The 18500-nt window shown below is 37.1% G+C and overlaps 1 protein-coding gene across 1 annotated transcript; it reads right to left on the bottom strand.

Moving 5' to 3' along the window:
- Positions 1-1680: 1680 nt before the first annotated feature.
- Positions 1681-3275, bottom strand: LOC150109115 (ADP-ribosylation factor-like protein 4C). Its single transcript, XM_090405660.1, has one exon. It carries the CDS (start codon positions 2368-2370, stop codon positions 1765-1767), a length of 606 nt encoding a protein of 201 aa, XP_090261786.1. The 5' UTR covers positions 2371-3275; the 3' UTR covers positions 1681-1764.
- Between the last annotated feature and the right edge of the window lie 15225 nt (positions 3276-18500).

Here is an 18500-nt window from a genome sequence, read left to right as displayed (position 1 = left end):
TGTTTGCTATTTAACAGGGGGGGGGAGGGGAGAGGACAAATAGGTATTTGACAGATATAATACCGTATAAGGAACACTATACAAGGATGCACACGTAGTAAGAAATAAAGGGAGAAATCAAATAAGGATTATTTACAACAAATTCCTTCTTCTTCTTCTTTCTCAATGGAATCCACAAGAAGTGCAAAAAAGAAGACAAAGAGGAAGAAACGATAGACATAACGTGGGAATAAATTGCCGAAAATTATACAATTGTGTCTGGTAAGTCAGCTTAAGAGTCAAGTTGCAGCGAGAGGTCATGAGATAAGGGAGAGGGCATGCCAATTAGTGGGTCCCGGACCACACAGTACCAGACTACAACTATTTTAATTTAATTACACTAGGGGAAGGAGGGGGGGGGAAGAGGCAAAGGTGCCTTTTAGCGTGCCACTGAATACGACACGGCTGTGAGAAGAAGAGTCAAGGATTGTACGGCATCTCTCTCAATGTATCCGAAACTGCATTATATATACTCATGAGAGAAAATTCTGGCGATAAACCGTTCACCACTGTTAAACAATATTGTAAAAAAAAAAAAAAAATCCAATACAACAACACGTTCTTCGTTGACTTCGATATTCTCGTAAGATGCAATATGAAATGTAATTTTAAGATGCTTTCTTAACATAACTCTAGTGAAATTACTTGGAAAATAAAACTTGGAATAGTTCCAGATATCCTCAATGAATTTGACAATTATTTAAAACGAAAAGTAATCTTTCTTCTTTTTAAATAATGGTCACGATGAACTAAACACATTTTTGTAGTCAATAAATAGTCAGAAAAGTAAATAAAAAGTCCAATAAGACTTTTTATTTGCTTTTCTCTTCCGAAGAAATCGATGGATGCATTTGCTGATAGAGTACAGAACCTTGAAGCCCCCCCCCCCCCTTTGTGAGAAAGCTTTGCATCACGGATCTTGAAATTGTTGCCTGGAAGGTAAAAGTAGATAGCGAACTACTGGTTTATGAAGCCAGTGAAAGGGAAAAATCACTAAAAACTTGCTGATAATGACAAAACTCGTATCATTAGTTATTTCTTAATAGCATCAATTTCTTTCTATCTCTGCATTCGACTTCCCTTTTCCAGTTAGAAATTGACTGTTCGAAGTTCATACTTAAAAGTCTTCAGTTCTGAGGAGTTTTTCCTGCTATAGAAATGCTATAAACAGTGTAAGCAAATATTCTTAAACGTGTTATAAACTTTTATAGTTATAATATAAAAAATATACAATTATAAAAAAGTTGAATATAAGATCGAAAACGTATTTTTGAAAGACAGGGAGAAATATCTTTACGGTCTTTAACAGCGTCCTTAATACAATTTAAATGCAACTGTTTGTACACAAACTATAAATGTTTCCTTAATAACGCCCTCTATCGTCTACATTGTCACATCACAAAAAATGTTAAATCATGATATTGAAAATCGTAATTGAAAACAAGATTTTTAACTGATACTTCTGATACCGACTGAATGGTTATTAATATTAATTTAAAGTTAAATCGAAATTAAAATATCGAAAAACAACAAATAGCAACTCGTTACTGTTGTTTATGAATACTGTATTGTTTGGAAATGAACTGCTTCGATAATTTCCATGTTTTCGAAACACAAATAAGGAACGAAGAAGACATCAAGTTGTTGTTCAATAGCGGGTTTATTTCTACAATTGAGCTGAATTTGTCTATAATACAAACACTGTACATAGTGAACCTTTTACAACTACCTGGTTTTCTTTTTCGCCTGCTTGGCTAACCTTCTCCGCTTTAAGATCATCTCGTAGAGAGCCTCGAGGCCTTCACTTAGTCCGTCTCCGATTATCGCGCAAGCCGGTTGAACGTGCCACAGGTGACTCGGCCCCAGCTCGTGCAACGCCAGAAGCCGCTCAATCTCGTTCGGGTCCTTGGCCCCCGGGAGGTCTTGTTTGTTAGCTAGAACTAGAATGGGCACACCTGCATTCTCCGGGCTACGGGCCGTTCGCAGCAGCTCCATGCGGGCCTCCTCCATGCGTTCGCCGTCCACGCTGTCCAACACGAACACAATACCGTCTGTACAACGAGTGTACGACCGCCAGAGCGGCCGTAGCTTATCTTGGCCACCGACGTCCCATATCAGAAAACAAACCCCTTTCACTTTGCCCGTCGTCCCTCGAATTTTTTCGCAGTTAAAGCCGATCGTCGGCACCGTGTTGATGTACTGATCGAACTTGAGCCTGTACAGAGCCGTCGTCTTCCCTGCGGAGTCCAAGCCGAGCATGACGACGTGTAGCGGTTGGTTAGGGGGCAGGTTGTCCAGAAAAGAACTTCCTTTCCCCATTGTTCCTCCCATGGCACTTTTCAAATACACACACACGCTTCCAAACACGAGACTGCACCTCCGACTATACCGTTTTCACTCGGAGGCAAACACAACAGTTGACCTCACCTGCCTCGCGCACATTAATTGCATTACTTTCATTATCTCGCACAAATTGCTTACTTTTCTTGGAGATTCACTGATATTTCATCCGTACAGGTTCGCTTATCAGTCGACATGATGGGGAATTTACGGCAGCGATGACGAATCAGAAACGACAACACGAAACAGTAAAGCTATCTTCTCGGACGAATGTCTGGTGCCTTGGAAACGGGACAATGATGAAACTTGCACGTATCCCCGAAACCCCAGGGGTGCTGCACACTCCGGTGATTTTTTCTGGCTTCATACGATGGTTGCCGTGGGTGACCGACACACTGATTAGCGGTTCGACTCCCCGCTAACTCACTCGATTTCCCGTTCGTATCGTATCAACTGCGAACACTGACCGTTACATGAACTCCGTCACATCCGATGACCATGGTTCCGTCACATCACTAAGGCGCCGAGATACGGCATGACGACGCTGCCGACGGAAACTAAACTTCGCGGACTGCAACAAACACACCACACACGCACAAGTTAACTTTTTTTGACGCTCGCACTACTACAGCTGTTCCCGTGTTTCTCCCCGTCTGAAGAAGTGAGGTCCGCCTAATTGCACGCGACTTGCGCGCCCTTGTATCTTGTGCGCACGTCACTGAGCGAGGGGCTCTAGAGGTCTGCTCCGTACGTCGGTTAAAAGGCTGCCTATGGCGAGGGAAGTTGGGTGAACAATACGGTGACTTCCCGCTACCTCTTGCTAAGTATTATATACGGTAGACGGGAGTTTTTGGGGGAGGTGGAGGGGGTTACCATGACAACTGAGAGGGTGTAAAGCAGAGCGTTCCTTTACAAGGAAAAATGACAAAAAAAAAAAAGTGAACAAAACATAACAAAAAAAAAAAAGACAGATGGCTCGAATGATCCCGGTTGCAGATGTTAGCAGATGGGCTGGAAAAGGGTGCTTTACTGCTCCCCTACTCTCTTTCCGCCGACACATAAAAAAGTCTTCTTACGACAGCTTATCTGGAATTATCACCCCATGAGCAGTTGGTTTATATGGCAGGCGAGACTTCAATCTGCATCCGATTTGCATAAATATCATTTCGATAGCGTGTTGCAGTCTATGGAAATAGACCATAACGTAGTAATGGATCCGAAACGCCATAAAAATACTTCGACGTATCGCTATGAACTCGGTGATTGTACAACAGTAACCCAGACAGAGAGCGAAGCTGCTGACAAAAATCCACGACTCAAAGTAATCCGGTCACTAAATGAGGGGCTCGGATGATGATGATTGTCCATTTCAAGTGTTTGGTTGAATGGCGTCCCGTTTCCCTTTTCTTCCTTCTCTGTGTGTGTGTGTGTGTGTGTGTGTGTGTGTGTGTGTGTGTGTGTGTGTGTGTGTGTGTGTGTGTGTGTGTGTGTGTGAGAGAGAGAGAGAGAGAGAGAGAGAAAGACCCAAGACGTAAATTATAATCGTGAGAGCGTTGGAAAGATTCGTTATGAAATACAACTTCTATTAGTTCAATTGCATAATGGGATCTAATAATACTGCCAACTTAGCTGCTGCTTTGTATTTCGTCAGTAAAGCCACTACTGTAAGTAACCAAACTCTCTGGGCATATCGGTTTTCACTGTTATTCCATCCGCCTCAACGAACTTATGTGATATTACCCTTTGCCTTTCTAAGGCGATTTTGCCACACACCATACAAGTTATCGTAATTTGAAGATTAGGAGTTCGAAGTAAAGTACAGCTGCTAAAAAAACCTAAATAAATAGAGCTGATAGAGAGACAAATATAAGTTATAGATAATATATCTTTTTTTTTTTCTTTTTCTTGTGAATACTATTGTACAGTCACGTGTAAGTTGGAGAAGTTTCCTCGGATGATTTTCAAGGTAATATTTGCTTTTGAACGGGGAGATATATTACTTCTGTAATATATCTCCCCGTTCACTCATCTTCCTGTTTTGCGTCCTGTTTTGTAGATTATGTTATCATGAAAAAGTTTTCTTCATTCGTCAGTAGGTCATAATTCGTATGAAAATATTGTACATAAAAAAATAATAATAAAAATAAAATAAAAAAAAAATAAAATAAAGGTTTGTAAAGAAAAGTAATGCTCTACTGCTCCAACAATTAATGTAAACGTAATAAACAAAAAAATAATATTACATAACACAATGTGATATAATTTGTAATATTTGTCTTGAAGAACAAACGCCTATTAAAATAATAATTGTGAGATTGTTGCTTTTTCACATTTTCAACAATGAAGTTTCTTTGTTTTTAAAAAAAAGCAGTTGAATATTTTGCTGAATAGAAATGTATGATGTAGTTTGCATTTTTTTATTATTTTTTTATTTTTGCAGATTTCGTTGTGAAAAAATTGATTGTTCTAGTTTATAATCCATTCTTGTTTTCTTCCGTGTTGCGAACAATACCCACGTGATTAATTCACTCGTGGATTGATTGCGTTAGTGGAATGCGCTTGTAAAAGTGCTTATCACTCGTGTCACTCCTATATAGCTATCACGGTTATTCAAGTTACGTCATTCGCGTTTTTATCCTGTTTTTACAAATTTCCCAACATGAAGTTTTTAAATTTATTTTATTTCTCTTCGAGAGCAGCTGAGTAACTTATTGTGTATATTCTGGTTATTATTTATTTATTTATCGAATGGCATATACACATGGTAAAAAAGGGAATAAAATACTTATAAATATGGATAAGATACAAATATATAAATTATAATATAAAATAAAACATGTACAAACAAATAAAATACAGGCATTAAATATATGACAGCATCAAACAAAAATTCAATCATGTTTTTACAATTAGATTTTTAATCGAATTGATCGCCTCTGGAGATAGGTCAAATATGTCCTTTAGTTCACCTGGATATGCCGTTAGCTCGCATTCGTGAACTATATGACGGATGGTTTGGGTCTCGACTCCACAAGGGCATATACAGATACCGGATTCGGTATCTTTCCCCACTTTGATAGTAAGTCTCCGCATACACCATGACCTGTACGGATCCTATTAGCAGTTTTCCATATATTCCTGGGCAGGTCAAATCCAGATGGCTTTTGAAGAATATTTATGTAGCTACGGACTTCAGGTGATATTGCTTGAGTCCACAATGCATCCCGCTTATTCATCAAGCTGACATTCTGACGGAGAAGATTACAGGCGGTAATGGCAGGTCTTCTGGATTTTAATCTATCAGATAAAGCATCTGGAATAAATTCATTTTATTGGGAGGTTTGGTTATTTAAAATTCTTTTATATTCACGAAGCAGAGCTTCCTGTCGTCGCAATTCTGGAGGAGAAATATGGCTCAGCATGGAGAGCCATTGTAAGAGTGTGCTTCTAATACAGCCCGTTATTGAGTGCATAGTGAGATTAAGTTAAACATCTAATTTGTTGACGTGGTGGCTATTAAGCCAGACAGGGGCACCATACTCTGCTGTACTGAAAACCAGTCCCAAAGCGGTGTACCGTAGGGTTGTGGCGCTTGAGCCTCATGTAGTACCGCAGAGCTTCCGGACTATATTATTTCTAGTACGTACTTTAGCAGCGATATTGATCATATGTTGTTTATATGACAGAGTTCTATCCAAGGTTATCCCCAAGTATTTAGGTGTCGGATTAAACGAGATTAATGTCCCAACAACATATATCTCTGGTTTCTGATTTGCAAGTCTGTTATTAAGATGAAAACAGGAACATTCAGTTTTACCAGGATTTGGTGTTAATCTCTATTTTTTATAGAACTGCCATAAGACCGACATATCATTCATCAATATTTCTTCAGCTCTTTCTATAGATTTGTCACTGATCACCAAAGCTAAATCATCTGCATAAGCAAACTTCCTACTAAGTGTTTCACGGATGTCTGCAATGCAAAGACTAAAAAAGCAGTGGTGCAAGCACCGAGCCCTGTGGTAACCCATTTTTAAGCACTCTCTGTTTACTGATACCGCCCCCATTTACTACCTCGAAATATCGATCACATAATAATTTGTTTACGATGTGCCCCAGCATTTTACATGGGATGACCTTAAAGAATTTGTACATAAGTCCCTCCCTCCAGACAGTATCGTAGGCCGTTGTCAAGTCAGAAAAGACTGCGGTAGTCTTCAGACACCTTTGAAATCCTGCTGCAATGTAAGTTGTTAAACCTGATCTCTGCAGCTACGATCTCTTCTGAACCCCGCTTGTTCTATTGAAATGCATTCCAAAATTTTCCCACTGATCCTATTCAGAATCAGTCTCTCCAGCAGTTTGTAGGTTGCACTTAAAAGGGCTATGGAATGATAGCTTTCAATTCTGTCTGCTGGCTTACCAGGTTTTAATATAGCGATGATTTTTGTTCTTTTAAATTCCCTGGGGACGCAACCACTTTCAAGTATGTCGCTAAAGAATTTGGACAATCACAGTCTAGCACAAGGTCCACAATGTATCAGGAATTCGTTATGAATATTATCGAATCCAGGAGCCTTCGCTGTTTTGATGTTTTGAAGGGCCAAAGATCACAAGAAAAAGGAAAGGAGAATTGTAGTCGATTCTTTTGAGTCTCAGCCTTCATAGCCTTTAATTCACGTTTTATCTCTCTAGTATGCTCTTTATCTATAGGGATTCTAGAAAGCGAAACGATACGAGCAGCTATCTGATTTGGGTCGACAGGGTGAAGATTTCTTTGGTACAAAGGGGCTTGGGCTGAGCTTCTTGAGTAGCGACCAGGCTTTTCTGCTAGAGTGTTTAAAATCAATGTTCTCAGTTAATTGGATCCACTTTCCCCTAGGAGCAGCATTGAGACTGTCAAGTAGTTCTTCTCCTATCTCAGGATCCTTACTCTCAAGGAATTTCCAATACAGGGATTCGCTTTCGTTAGTCCATCCGGGCACATATTCGTTTCGATAACTTCGAGGGATGTATCTTTTTGCCACTGCTATGACTACTCCAATGAGCCGTGTGTAATTTTTGTGGGTTGGGGGAATTCTTCTAAGACGTGCATTCTAAGTCCGCAGTAAAATTTTCCCAGCCAGATTTTTGGAAATTCCATCTTGGTCTAGTAAATGATGTTATCACTGGAATTTGGATGCTTAATTCCATTAAGATGGGATGGTGTTGACTATTTGGAAAAACATCGAGAATACGTCTGGAGACTTGTAAAGATTGATTTTTGCTATCGGTGGAGACAAATGTCAAATCAAGGTTATATTTCTTATTCCAAGCTCTTGATCTAAAAGTGCCTTTTCCCTTGGCATCAAAAACCAGACGGAGACGATGTAGATCAGCCAATTCGGCTAATGTTTCTCCATTTTGATCATTCCAGTCATATTTCCAAGAAGTATGGTAACTGTTGAAGTCTCCAGAATACACCTTTACATGGGGGTAATCTGTAAAACATCATTTGGCTAAGGGGTTGCAGGCGGTTTATACACATTCACAATCACGATATCCGCTATTCTAACAGCGATCTTATGGATTTCGTCATCAGTAGAAGAGGTCATCAGCACAGCATTCTCAATATCATTTCGACATATGTTATGTTGCCGTAGCAATAACTATAAGTTATTCCAAGAATATCGTAACCAGGGATTGTTGCTCTAGATTTAACTTGGTCTTCAGATTCGATATGTGATTCTTGAATAAGAAGTAGATCGATGTTTTCATTTCGTATAGGAGTTTAGAAAGATATTGACACTTTGATGCGCTATTCTGGTTATTAATGACAATGAAAAGAACATCTTACAGTCTCATATAATTGTTGATTACTGGAATGGATTGACACTTATGAGTTAATATTAGTTTTCTGCCTTTTCGTCATCATCTTCCCTTTATGTGGCACAGTTTTGCTTAGTAAATGGAAGAAAGAAAAAGATGATTCTTTGAAACATGTCCAGTCTGTAAAAAAATAATAATAAATAAATAAATAAATAAATAACTTGTACAATTGGATTTGATAGATTCACAAGGGACGTTTGCTGACACCACTTATACTGAAATTAGAATCAAAACAAGAAAAAAGAAAGCAGTAATTTACATTTACTTTTTTTTTTTTTTTTTGATATTCATTAGAGTTCTGTGTTGCAAATTCGTTCTCCAGTGAAACTGCGATCCAACAATTTTATTCAGATTCAGATGATGTTCGTGTGTACGACAAGAAGTGCGACAAAAACGAACCGAAGAAGTGTAACACCGGAGATTGATTTCTTCATCACAATGATTCCATTCATTCTGCTTTGGCCTAAAGGAATACGACTGTTCTTTCGCTCTGTCTTTTATCCCCAGATCTCATAATCCTTTACCGCTACTCCTCCCCTTTCCCTCAATTAAAAAAAAAAAAAAAAATCAGGTTAAGATTGAAGGAAGGATTTGAAGGAAAAAAAAAAAAAAAAAGAAATGAAAAATTCGGCTATAATTGCCGAGTTTAAAATACTAGCCACTTCTACCCAATATTTCCAGCAATCACGTGGGCTGAGCTCGCCATCATATCGCAAAAAAACTATTTCTCGACAAAATAAAGGAATAGCAAGCAAGCCAGACTGGTTGGCCACGTGGTGGTGTCTCTGCATAGGGTAGGGGAGTTAGAATTCTGCTGTGAACATTACTATTTGTGAATGGAAGTGGTAGATGAATTTCCTTACCCGTTGGGAGATCGCTACTTTGCTTATTGGAGGATTGAAGTGGCTTGAAAAAAATTTCGTGTTGTGTCTTCAGAACAGGATTTCCAGACTATCCCTTACTCCACCCACGGTGCTATATACAAATAAATAACCTTGCATGTTGCACTTTATATTTTTGAATTACGGCAACTGAATTTTATTTCGAAGTTTGAAATCCTGGGATAAAATTATAATGTAGTGACTTTTTTTTTTTTTTTCTATTGGTCCATGCACTGGGATGGGTGAGGAGGAAGAGAAGGCGTTCAAAAGTTTAATGGAAAAAAAAAAAGGATATGCTTGTATACTTTCGTATAGCAGGCAGTACAGTATATTGCTCCCTATTGAGTATATGACCCTATTCGAGATCGTTTACGACGAAAATAGATTATCTCCGCGGGTAGACTGCGGAAGAGTTTCAGTACAAAAAGAGAATGAAAAGCCATTATGTACTAAGTTTAAATTCGGATGGGTTAATCTTTTATGATGTAAGAAAACTGAAAACTAATTTCAGATACACAATCATAAACCAATGTTTATAATGCAAAACATCGCCGGAATCAAAAGAAATAAATTCAAAGTAGTCCAATGAGGAAAATAAAATAAATGAGATTGGTATCTTTCATGGATGACCACATTTCGAAATCTTACGCTATGGGCAACGTGACATCATTAGTGATATCACCACGTGAGTTTTCGATGACGTCACAACTACATCAACATTGGGCGTTTATTTAGTCGAGATTATCTAATTCCTCGGGATGTTATCTGTTATTCCCATTTTGTCCGATATCCTCATCGTTTACGTGAGCTTACAGTCCAATAAAGAAGGAAAAACCCAAGTTAAAGGGAAAAATAAAAAGCATATATATATGCACATTCCGGTGCACCGGAATACGAATATTTATACAGGGTGTTCGGGATAAATTTGACAGTTTCGTAAGGAAAAAGAAAATCTTCTTTGTATCTATTAAATTTAATGAATTGACAAAAAAACATTACAGGCAGAGTTAATTACAATACTATCAACAAGATTTACTCAAAATAACCACCATTAGCATCGATCACAGCTTCAATTCTGCTTCGGAACCTCGAACAAGCTGATGCTACAGTCTCCCTGGGAAGGGCCGCAAAAACTGTTTTAATTTTATCCATTAACTGGGCTTTTGTATTACTGGAAGTGCGATTGGTGTCTTTTTCAACTGCGCCCCATACAAAATAATCCATGGGGTTAAGGTCTGGGGAGTTTGGAGGCCAAACATTTGGACTGGTGAAGTCGTAGAAATTTTCAGACAACCATTTTTGACTTTTCCCAGAGGTGTGGCAAGGGGCCGAATCCTGCTGCCATACATACGGCCTACCATTGGCTACCCTTGTTATCCAGGGCTTGACTACAGTTAGCAACTCCACGAACAAAGCCCGAATTCCAATGCCAGGGTTCTTCAACACCTGTTCCTGCAGATTTGCGAGGAATTCTGCTGTACGATCGCAATCAGATCGTCTGCTAGGGATCTTTCTTCTTGCTACATCCTCGTAGTCACCATTGCAAGTCTCTAGTTCGTGCCTGATTGTTTTTACTGTATTCAGGGAGCATTGGGCAGCAGTCGTAATATCCTTATTTTGATGGCGGGCACGAATCATCATGATACAAGTTATTCTCTTCCATGATTCAGGTGGGTTCCAGCTATCCATCCTTTCTGACATTTTGTATATGAATGAAGAAGGGTCCAAACTTTTAAATGAAGAGAAGTGTGTGTTAATACATGTAACTTACGAAAAAATATAATTAATTATAAATATGTCAAATTTATCCCGAACACCCTGTATATTCCATAAAAATATTTGTTTGTTTTCGGTAGTGCAATACCAAGGCAACTCATGGCGAAGGTTATGAGAGTTAGTAAGGGTCTTAATAATTTCAAAAAGTTTTAAAGTGGCAAACCTTGTTGGTTTATTCCGCTATAAAATAATGATGAATCTTTATGATATTTTATTTGGATGAGACAAACGACGTTTCTTACTTAAGATGCTTTGAACTTCGACAACAGACTTAGCTGTAATGTCTCACGAGATCTCATGAATTTGTTAAGCCTGGAGTCATTTCATTATTGATTGAAATTTTTTTTTTTAAACGTAGTTTTCTATGGTTAAGCAGTTCCATGGGTAGTTTTCAGTATTGAGACCACATATTAATATAAAGAGTTTACTAAAAAAAAAAATAATTAAAAAACCCGACAAGTTTCGTGCGTCATAAGACTTACATCCTCAGGGGTAATGGTACATAAACGTTTTACACAACAAAAGCTTATTGACAATTAATTACTCATATTAGATGTTTTTAATAACTTCACAACTGTTAAATAATTGAGAAACCAGAATATAAATGATATATTTGTTATTTATGCGTGCTGGAACATTGCTAGTTGTCACGTTCTGTGTTTCGCGTGTGCTATATCCGTGGCAGTTAAATTTTTGATGAAGGCAGACCACACTTGATGTAAAATCAAGCCTTGATTTTTATTGCACTGTGTAGGGACCCTAAGCATTTGTGCCGCTTCTTTAAATTTTCTTGTGAAACAATTATTATCAATGTATGGCATGTTTGAATTGCCAGAGTACTTGATGGCCAGTAGTAGCTCCGTGGAATGCTAAACCTGATTTGTGCTCCCTTCTTTTTTCGACGTCTTTTACAATCAATATAAGCTTTTGTTGTGTAAAACTTTTATGTACCATTACCCCTGATAATGTAAGTCTTACGACGCACGAAACTTGTCGGGTTTTTTAATTGTTTATTTATTTTTTTAATAAACTCTTTATATTAATATGTGGTCTCAATGCCGAAAACTACTTACAGAAATTTTATTTTATTTTTATTGTTAGAATATTACGAGAAATAATATTTCAGTTAAATAAACTATTACAAATGTATGTTTAAAAAAATACCAGATCAATGGAGAAAAAATATTACTATTTTTATATAAAAGGGGACGGATAAAATATATCCAAATAATTACAGAGGGATTAACGTATTACCAATCACCTTGAAAATCTGTGCACAACTTATTCGAGAAATTATAAATGAATCTCTGATATTAAATGACAAAGTTTTCGATTTGTAAGCTCTTGCACAGTCGTAATATTTCCAGTGAAACAACCAATAAAAATTAATAAAATGTTACATTCCAGTTTTTAAGTGTTTTATAGATCTACAAAAAGCAGTGGATAGCACAAAATTGACGAGATGTTTTCAATATAATAGTGACAAATAAAAATAAAAACACAAGATGGTAAAGCCTATTTACACGTTTATTATCTGTATTTATATGCAGATAATAAATGTGTAATAACGTACTGTAAGAATGAAACAAAAGAAATTGAAATGAAAAAGAAAACCGATTAGACAGGGTGATTCATTAAGTCCGCTACTGTTCAATATTTTAATGGACGAAATAATAAGACTAAAATATAAAAAGCTAAATTGAATCAAAGTTGATAATAATAATAGAATAAATCTATTAACACAGAAGACCGATTTACCCAAAATCGGGTAGAAATAGAAATAAAAAAAAAATTCATGATTAGGCAACCAATCAGATGTAAAGTAGAAATAAACAACAACAATAAAAAAAAATAATGATAATAATCTTCATCTTCCCTTTTCATTTCGTGGCCAGGCATTCGTTGGAACTCAAACAGACCAATGCATAAAACCCAGCAAAGCAAATGCATTCTCCTACGGCTTGTCCAACTGTAGCCATTGAAGGAGTGAGTCCCGTGCCCTACAGACTTCAGTTTCCAGGGCAGTTTACTCGGTCACGAGATCCAGCGGTATTTCCTAGTAATCGACCACTGATGTCACACAGGACCGCTGCTCGCGAACTGTCATTATCGCCTCCGGTAGTTAGGCCGCATCCTGATCGTAATACAGCCGCGAGGATTTCGGCAATTGCTACAAAAAGTGCGCTTGCTATAGACACACGTTCCTTCTAAGAACGGCTAACTACAGACATCCGCTGTGCAGCTGCGTTACTATGGCACCTCCGGGCCCGAAAGAGAAAGCAACTTGATATGATGGATAGGTAGCACTTACCCGCGGGTGGTCCACACCATTCAGATACGCTCTTTAAATGGACCTTTCCAGTGATTTGGGTCTCTCTCACACACACAGTATGATTGCTAACATGACCACGCCCTCTATTGGCATTGCAAACGTAGTCAAAGATGATGTAAATATACTCACCCTTCTAAACACTATTCATATTGTGAAGTGCTTTTTTATTTTCTTTATCTACTATATATTTGTATAACCTTTTCTCTAAACAAATACATTTTTTAATACAAATAGGTTTAATACGCCTGTTTATGTAGACGTCACTAAACTGCATGACATCGGTATTGTTAATGCTCTCAACACTAAAAACTGCATTGTTCGGTTTGCTGTCAGCATTCGCGCGATGTAATGAGTAAGTTAGCACGTAAGAATTGTTGTTCTTTTGCATATCGATATAATGGAAACTTTAAGACCATCCCATTCGTATTTTAAGAACCATCAGAGTGATTTTTCCTTCATCGACAGATTGCAGTCCTTACCATAACAGGTAAGATTAGGTTCGAGTGTTCTGTTTAACGGTTATGGTTTGAACGTGATGTAGTTGTCCTTGACTGTTAATGGTTACAACAGGGCACACTTTGTTTACTGCCGACCACTTGCTAAAATTGCCGTCATGTGTTTCTTATGTAGTGAGTCACCCAGAAAAAAAAAAGATCAGTAAATGCTTTGGAGAAGATTATGCAAAAGGTAGAATGTCCCACAAACAAAGATTATTGCAAAGTTTATAGTTATGGGTAACTTGCTAGGATACACCATGTAATATTTTCAGTGTCTAACAATGGTGTGTTTGTATTGTGACGCATCTCTTACAATGAGTTATGTTATCGGCTGTCATTCTGCTTTTAGAGTTGTCAAACATGAAAACAATACAAGTTATCACAATGGCTGACTGAGAAGATAAATACGCATAGACGATGTTTATGTTCAATCTATTCTATCGCTCTCTCTCTCTCTCTTTCTCCCCTTAGGGATATACTTTCAATAAGTTCCGATAAATAGGAAAAGGTGGCATGAAGATGAAAGAAGGGATTTGTAGCTGCGGGTATTAAAGTGTACAAATCGGAAGAGCTCACTCTATTGTTGTCTACGAGTGCTGTACAATGGTGATACATCACGTCATTGTTTATTAATGTCACGTGTAAGGTGGCGTAATAGGATTTTGTTGAAACGGCTTGCACGTTGTACAAAAAAAAAAAAAAAAAAAAAAAAAAGGTTTGCTGCGAATTCGGTGACCAAACGTCTGTCATAAAAAGTGGTCCGATAGCCAATAAAATTGTGAGATAGCTGGACAGTCTGCGCGGCAGTTTCACTTTAACTGATATTCTTGCTTCTCACGTATAATGCAATTTAATAATGAAGTTATATTAAAGGATTAAAAATAAATGTGATTAACAAACTTCCTCATGACCTTAATTCTCCGTATTTATTATTATTATTATCATCATCACGCAAACATTTCCAAGGACTCGTCGGCAGGAGGACACTTGACATCGCACAAAACAATTGGAAACTAAATTTATCCCAATTTTAATTTAATTCAAGATGAGTGGCATCTCTGTGGAAGATTAAAGAAATTGTAGCTGTGAACCGTGGGCAGCTGGATTGGGATGAATCAGTTACTTGGTTTTGTTCTTAAAAGATGAATAATTTGATGGTTGTACATGGCGATTTAGCGCAGTAAAATTCAACCAAACCACTAAGCAAATACGCCCAGCTTAGTTCACTATGACCTCGGGCCACCGGACATTCTTTTACTTTTCGGAACACAATGCTCCGTTTCATTAGCTCACGACAAGCTTATCGAAGTATTTTGCTGTGATTGTCCATAACTAACCAACCTTTGGATTCGTTAAATAGTTTGGTATACTAAATATTCCCTTATGTTAACAGATTTTAGTATATCAACTATGGAGGTTCGCATTCAATTTATAATGGCTGGTCGAGTGCTGCAACAATAGCTCAAGGACACATTTGACACATTAACGACCCTATGGATACCTGGAACCGTAGTTTTTTGGAAAAATAAAGGAGGTGCAGATCATTTACAAGAAGTGGAAGGTGTGCCTACGTTGGTTGCTTCCATAATACAGAGTTGTATGTTTTTACCTCTGGCGTTTTTTTTTTTTTATGAGTCATTTTAACGAACTATCTCAGGCAACAAAAATCACTAAATCTTACAGATAGGAAGGATTTATTCTCTACATTTGGAGAGAAAACAGAATAGATAAGTTGTTTTATCCTGGACTTTTAAAGAATTATATTCTTTAAAAGTTCGGGAAAGAAAGTATAGAGTAAGCATTATATCTTTAGATAGAAATCTTCCTTCTTCCCCATGTTATTCTTAGTTTTTTTTTTTTTTTCGATGCGTATGGCAGCTGCCATTGTGTACACTGAGACAAGCGCAGATAAAGTGAATCACCTGAAACAGATGAATCCTAAATAGATAAATATTATCAGAAGGAGGTTAAATCCAGAAACGCCTCAAAGCTCTGACCCTCTTGTTGTGAAGTTAATCATTGGCAACAGGATGCTAAAAATGCGTCGTTGTAACCCTCTCGTTTTGGCTACATAAATTAACCACAAAAACTTTTTTTTTTTTTAATGCAGTTTTGATGAGTGAGACAACATGAAAGGCGGATGTTAAAGGCAAGTTTTGATTCGTGGGTGTTCTATTATCCGTCAGTTCTTAGTCCAAACTCATAGCTTCTGTTGCTTATCCGAATGCGATAGTTTATCAGCATGTTGACAGATGGGAGGTGCAAATATTTACGTAAGGTCAGTAAAAGGAAACGCAAATCGTTGGAACATAATGGTTATTAAATCCGTCAGACACTTCTATCAGCTTGCATGTTATGCCACAGGATGTCTATTTTTATTTTATTTTTACGAGAACGTCATTTAATGTTGATAATTATTAGGATACTTAGATGAAATTGTTATGAGTTCAAGGATATTTTTAGCATGCAGAATATCCACTTTTAAAACAGCACAAAAATTACTTTTTGTGCTTCATTGTTTGATTTTTTTTATTATTATTCTGTTAAATGTCCATCGTATTTTTGACAGAACTGGATTAAGATAAACTTATTTCTAAACATAAAGAAACAAGAAAGTTAAGAAAATTTTTCTTCAGGTATTTTCGTGTTGGATGTTATGTTTCCATGGAAACATTAGTTTTGTTTCTAAATTAATATTAACAGTATATTTGTCTTATCATGAATATGCAGTCAAATAACCACTGCGCTTATTGCAATATCACTGAATAAATCCACAACATGGCCATAGAAATATAGGTGTGGAGTGTAATAACCGTGACATATATCTCCGCGACTATGGCAGTTTCGGCATTTCTTTATCTGTTCAGCCTTTGTCATGTGTTTGATCTAATCTCGTCTTACTATTGTGACGATATCCAGCGTTAGGGTTATACTTTGTGGCACACGAAAAAAAAAAGCTATTTTTTTAATTATATTATTCTAAACTACACCATTTTACCACCCTGTCTTGAGGCTGTCTGTCTCCAGTTTTCAACTTACTCAAATCTTGATGACAAAGAAACGGGATGTTGCATTGAATGGAGAAATGAGGACCAAAAGGTGCTAAGTTTAGAGAGGATTTTCCTCTTCTTCTTCTTCTTCAACTTCTTCAATAGTTCAGTTAAAGAAATCTGGAGAATATGTGGAGAATTTTGAGTTGAAATTTGTTTGTTGGTGGAAGCAAACAAACTACATAAAATGAGAAGGAACAGAAAGACTTTTTTTCTTCTTTAATACAAGAATTTTTCTATGAATAGCGTCAGACAGAATCAGAATACGAACTAAGCCTCAATTGCTATCGATGATGCCAAGGGCATCATCGATAGCAACTGAGCTCAGTAATCTGTGTTCGAATCCTTAGAACGTTGCAAGGTTTTTATTATTGTTCATGTGAGTTAGCCAGGGGTATACGGTGGTGGTGGTGGCAAGATTTTTCATCCGTCAAAACAGACAAGGAGGATAAAAGAACACTCATAATTAATAGACACAATACCCTAACTTTGTAGCTTTAGTGGTTGCTTTGTTTCCTCAGCAACAATTCAAACCAAACCAAACAAAATCTGATTATCTTACAAATCATAAAGACTTCTGGGAAAATATAGAGAGTGCACTAGTTCCTTGCATAGATACTTAGATTTGAACTCGTGAACGAAATTATAGCAAAAATTCGTTTATCCACCAAGCTCCAATGGGCGAGGATCAGTGAGAAAGGGATTTCGTAGTAAAATTTTTCTAGATGCTGACGTCATCCTTGTTTATTTATTTTATTTTATTTTTGTTTACTTTATAATAGTGTAAGGCATTTTAATTGGTCCGAAACAGTTAGAAACTGGTTTTAAACAGCCATTTGCAAAATGATGTCATGATTCGTTGTATTGGTGCTCTCTCTCTAGAGAAATAAAGAAAATTTATAGAGGAAATAAAGCACACGAAAATGACCTTTAATCGGTGAATTATACGTTTTAACTTCCTTGTACAGGAGCAGCTCCTAAACTTTACGATGAGTTAATAAATCTCAAGCAATGGTGGCAGATTTCTCTCAGGAAACTCAGATGAATTTTTGTTTTCGACTCCTATAAAACAGAAAAACTATCCTTTGCCCACATGCAGCTGACAAAATAAACACTGAATATTTCGCACCTTCGCTGCCTTGTTACCAATCTAATCTAATTAACTATTGAATCATCGATCTCTCTCTCTCTCTCTCTCTCTCTCTCTCTGAATAAAAATGTTGATTTGTAATTATTATCTTTCATTCTAACTCTATCAGTTAATCGCAGTTTAACATGTCTACGCTGCTCCAAACCATATTGCTATTTAGCAATTCGAATAGTTTACATTTGTATGATTTGAACTCATCTTCATCCTTGATATAAATACGACCACTTCCAGAAATTTTATGAGTGCCAATGTACACATCAAGAAACGCAGCTGATTTAGTCCTGGGAATGTATTACAGACTCTTCCGGGAGTGTGAATCTAATATTCTGAACATTTAAAAACGTTCCTTTTGTTAGGAACTTGAAACCCGACTTAACATTTCATAGAGGGAGGAAAAGACAACTTATGGTCTTCGTAGAACATTAAATGATGCATTTAGTTAAAAACCACTTTGGTCTTCCCGTCATTTTTTTTTTTTTTTCCCACGTACGTATTCCATACATTGTTTCAAAACGTTCACTCTAAAAACTGCTACAACAAAATAGCTATGCAGCTTTCAACGAATGC

This window comes from Typopeltis vanoorti, chromosome 2 (assembly GCF_054136105.1).
Source record: "Typopeltis vanoorti isolate ZY-2024b chromosome 2, IOZ_Tvanoo_1.0, whole genome shotgun sequence".
In the NCBI taxonomy this organism is placed as follows: domain Eukaryota; kingdom Metazoa; phylum Arthropoda; class Arachnida; order Uropygi; family Thelyphonidae; genus Typopeltis; species Typopeltis vanoorti.
This window is presented reverse-complemented; position numbering and strand designations above follow the sequence as displayed.

What these genes read in the sequence shown, in the direction of transcription:
- LOC150109115 (XM_090405660.1), bottom strand. Translation starts at nt 2,370, where the DNA reads ATGGGAGGAACAATGGGGAAAGGAAGTTCTTTTCTGGACAACCTGCCC.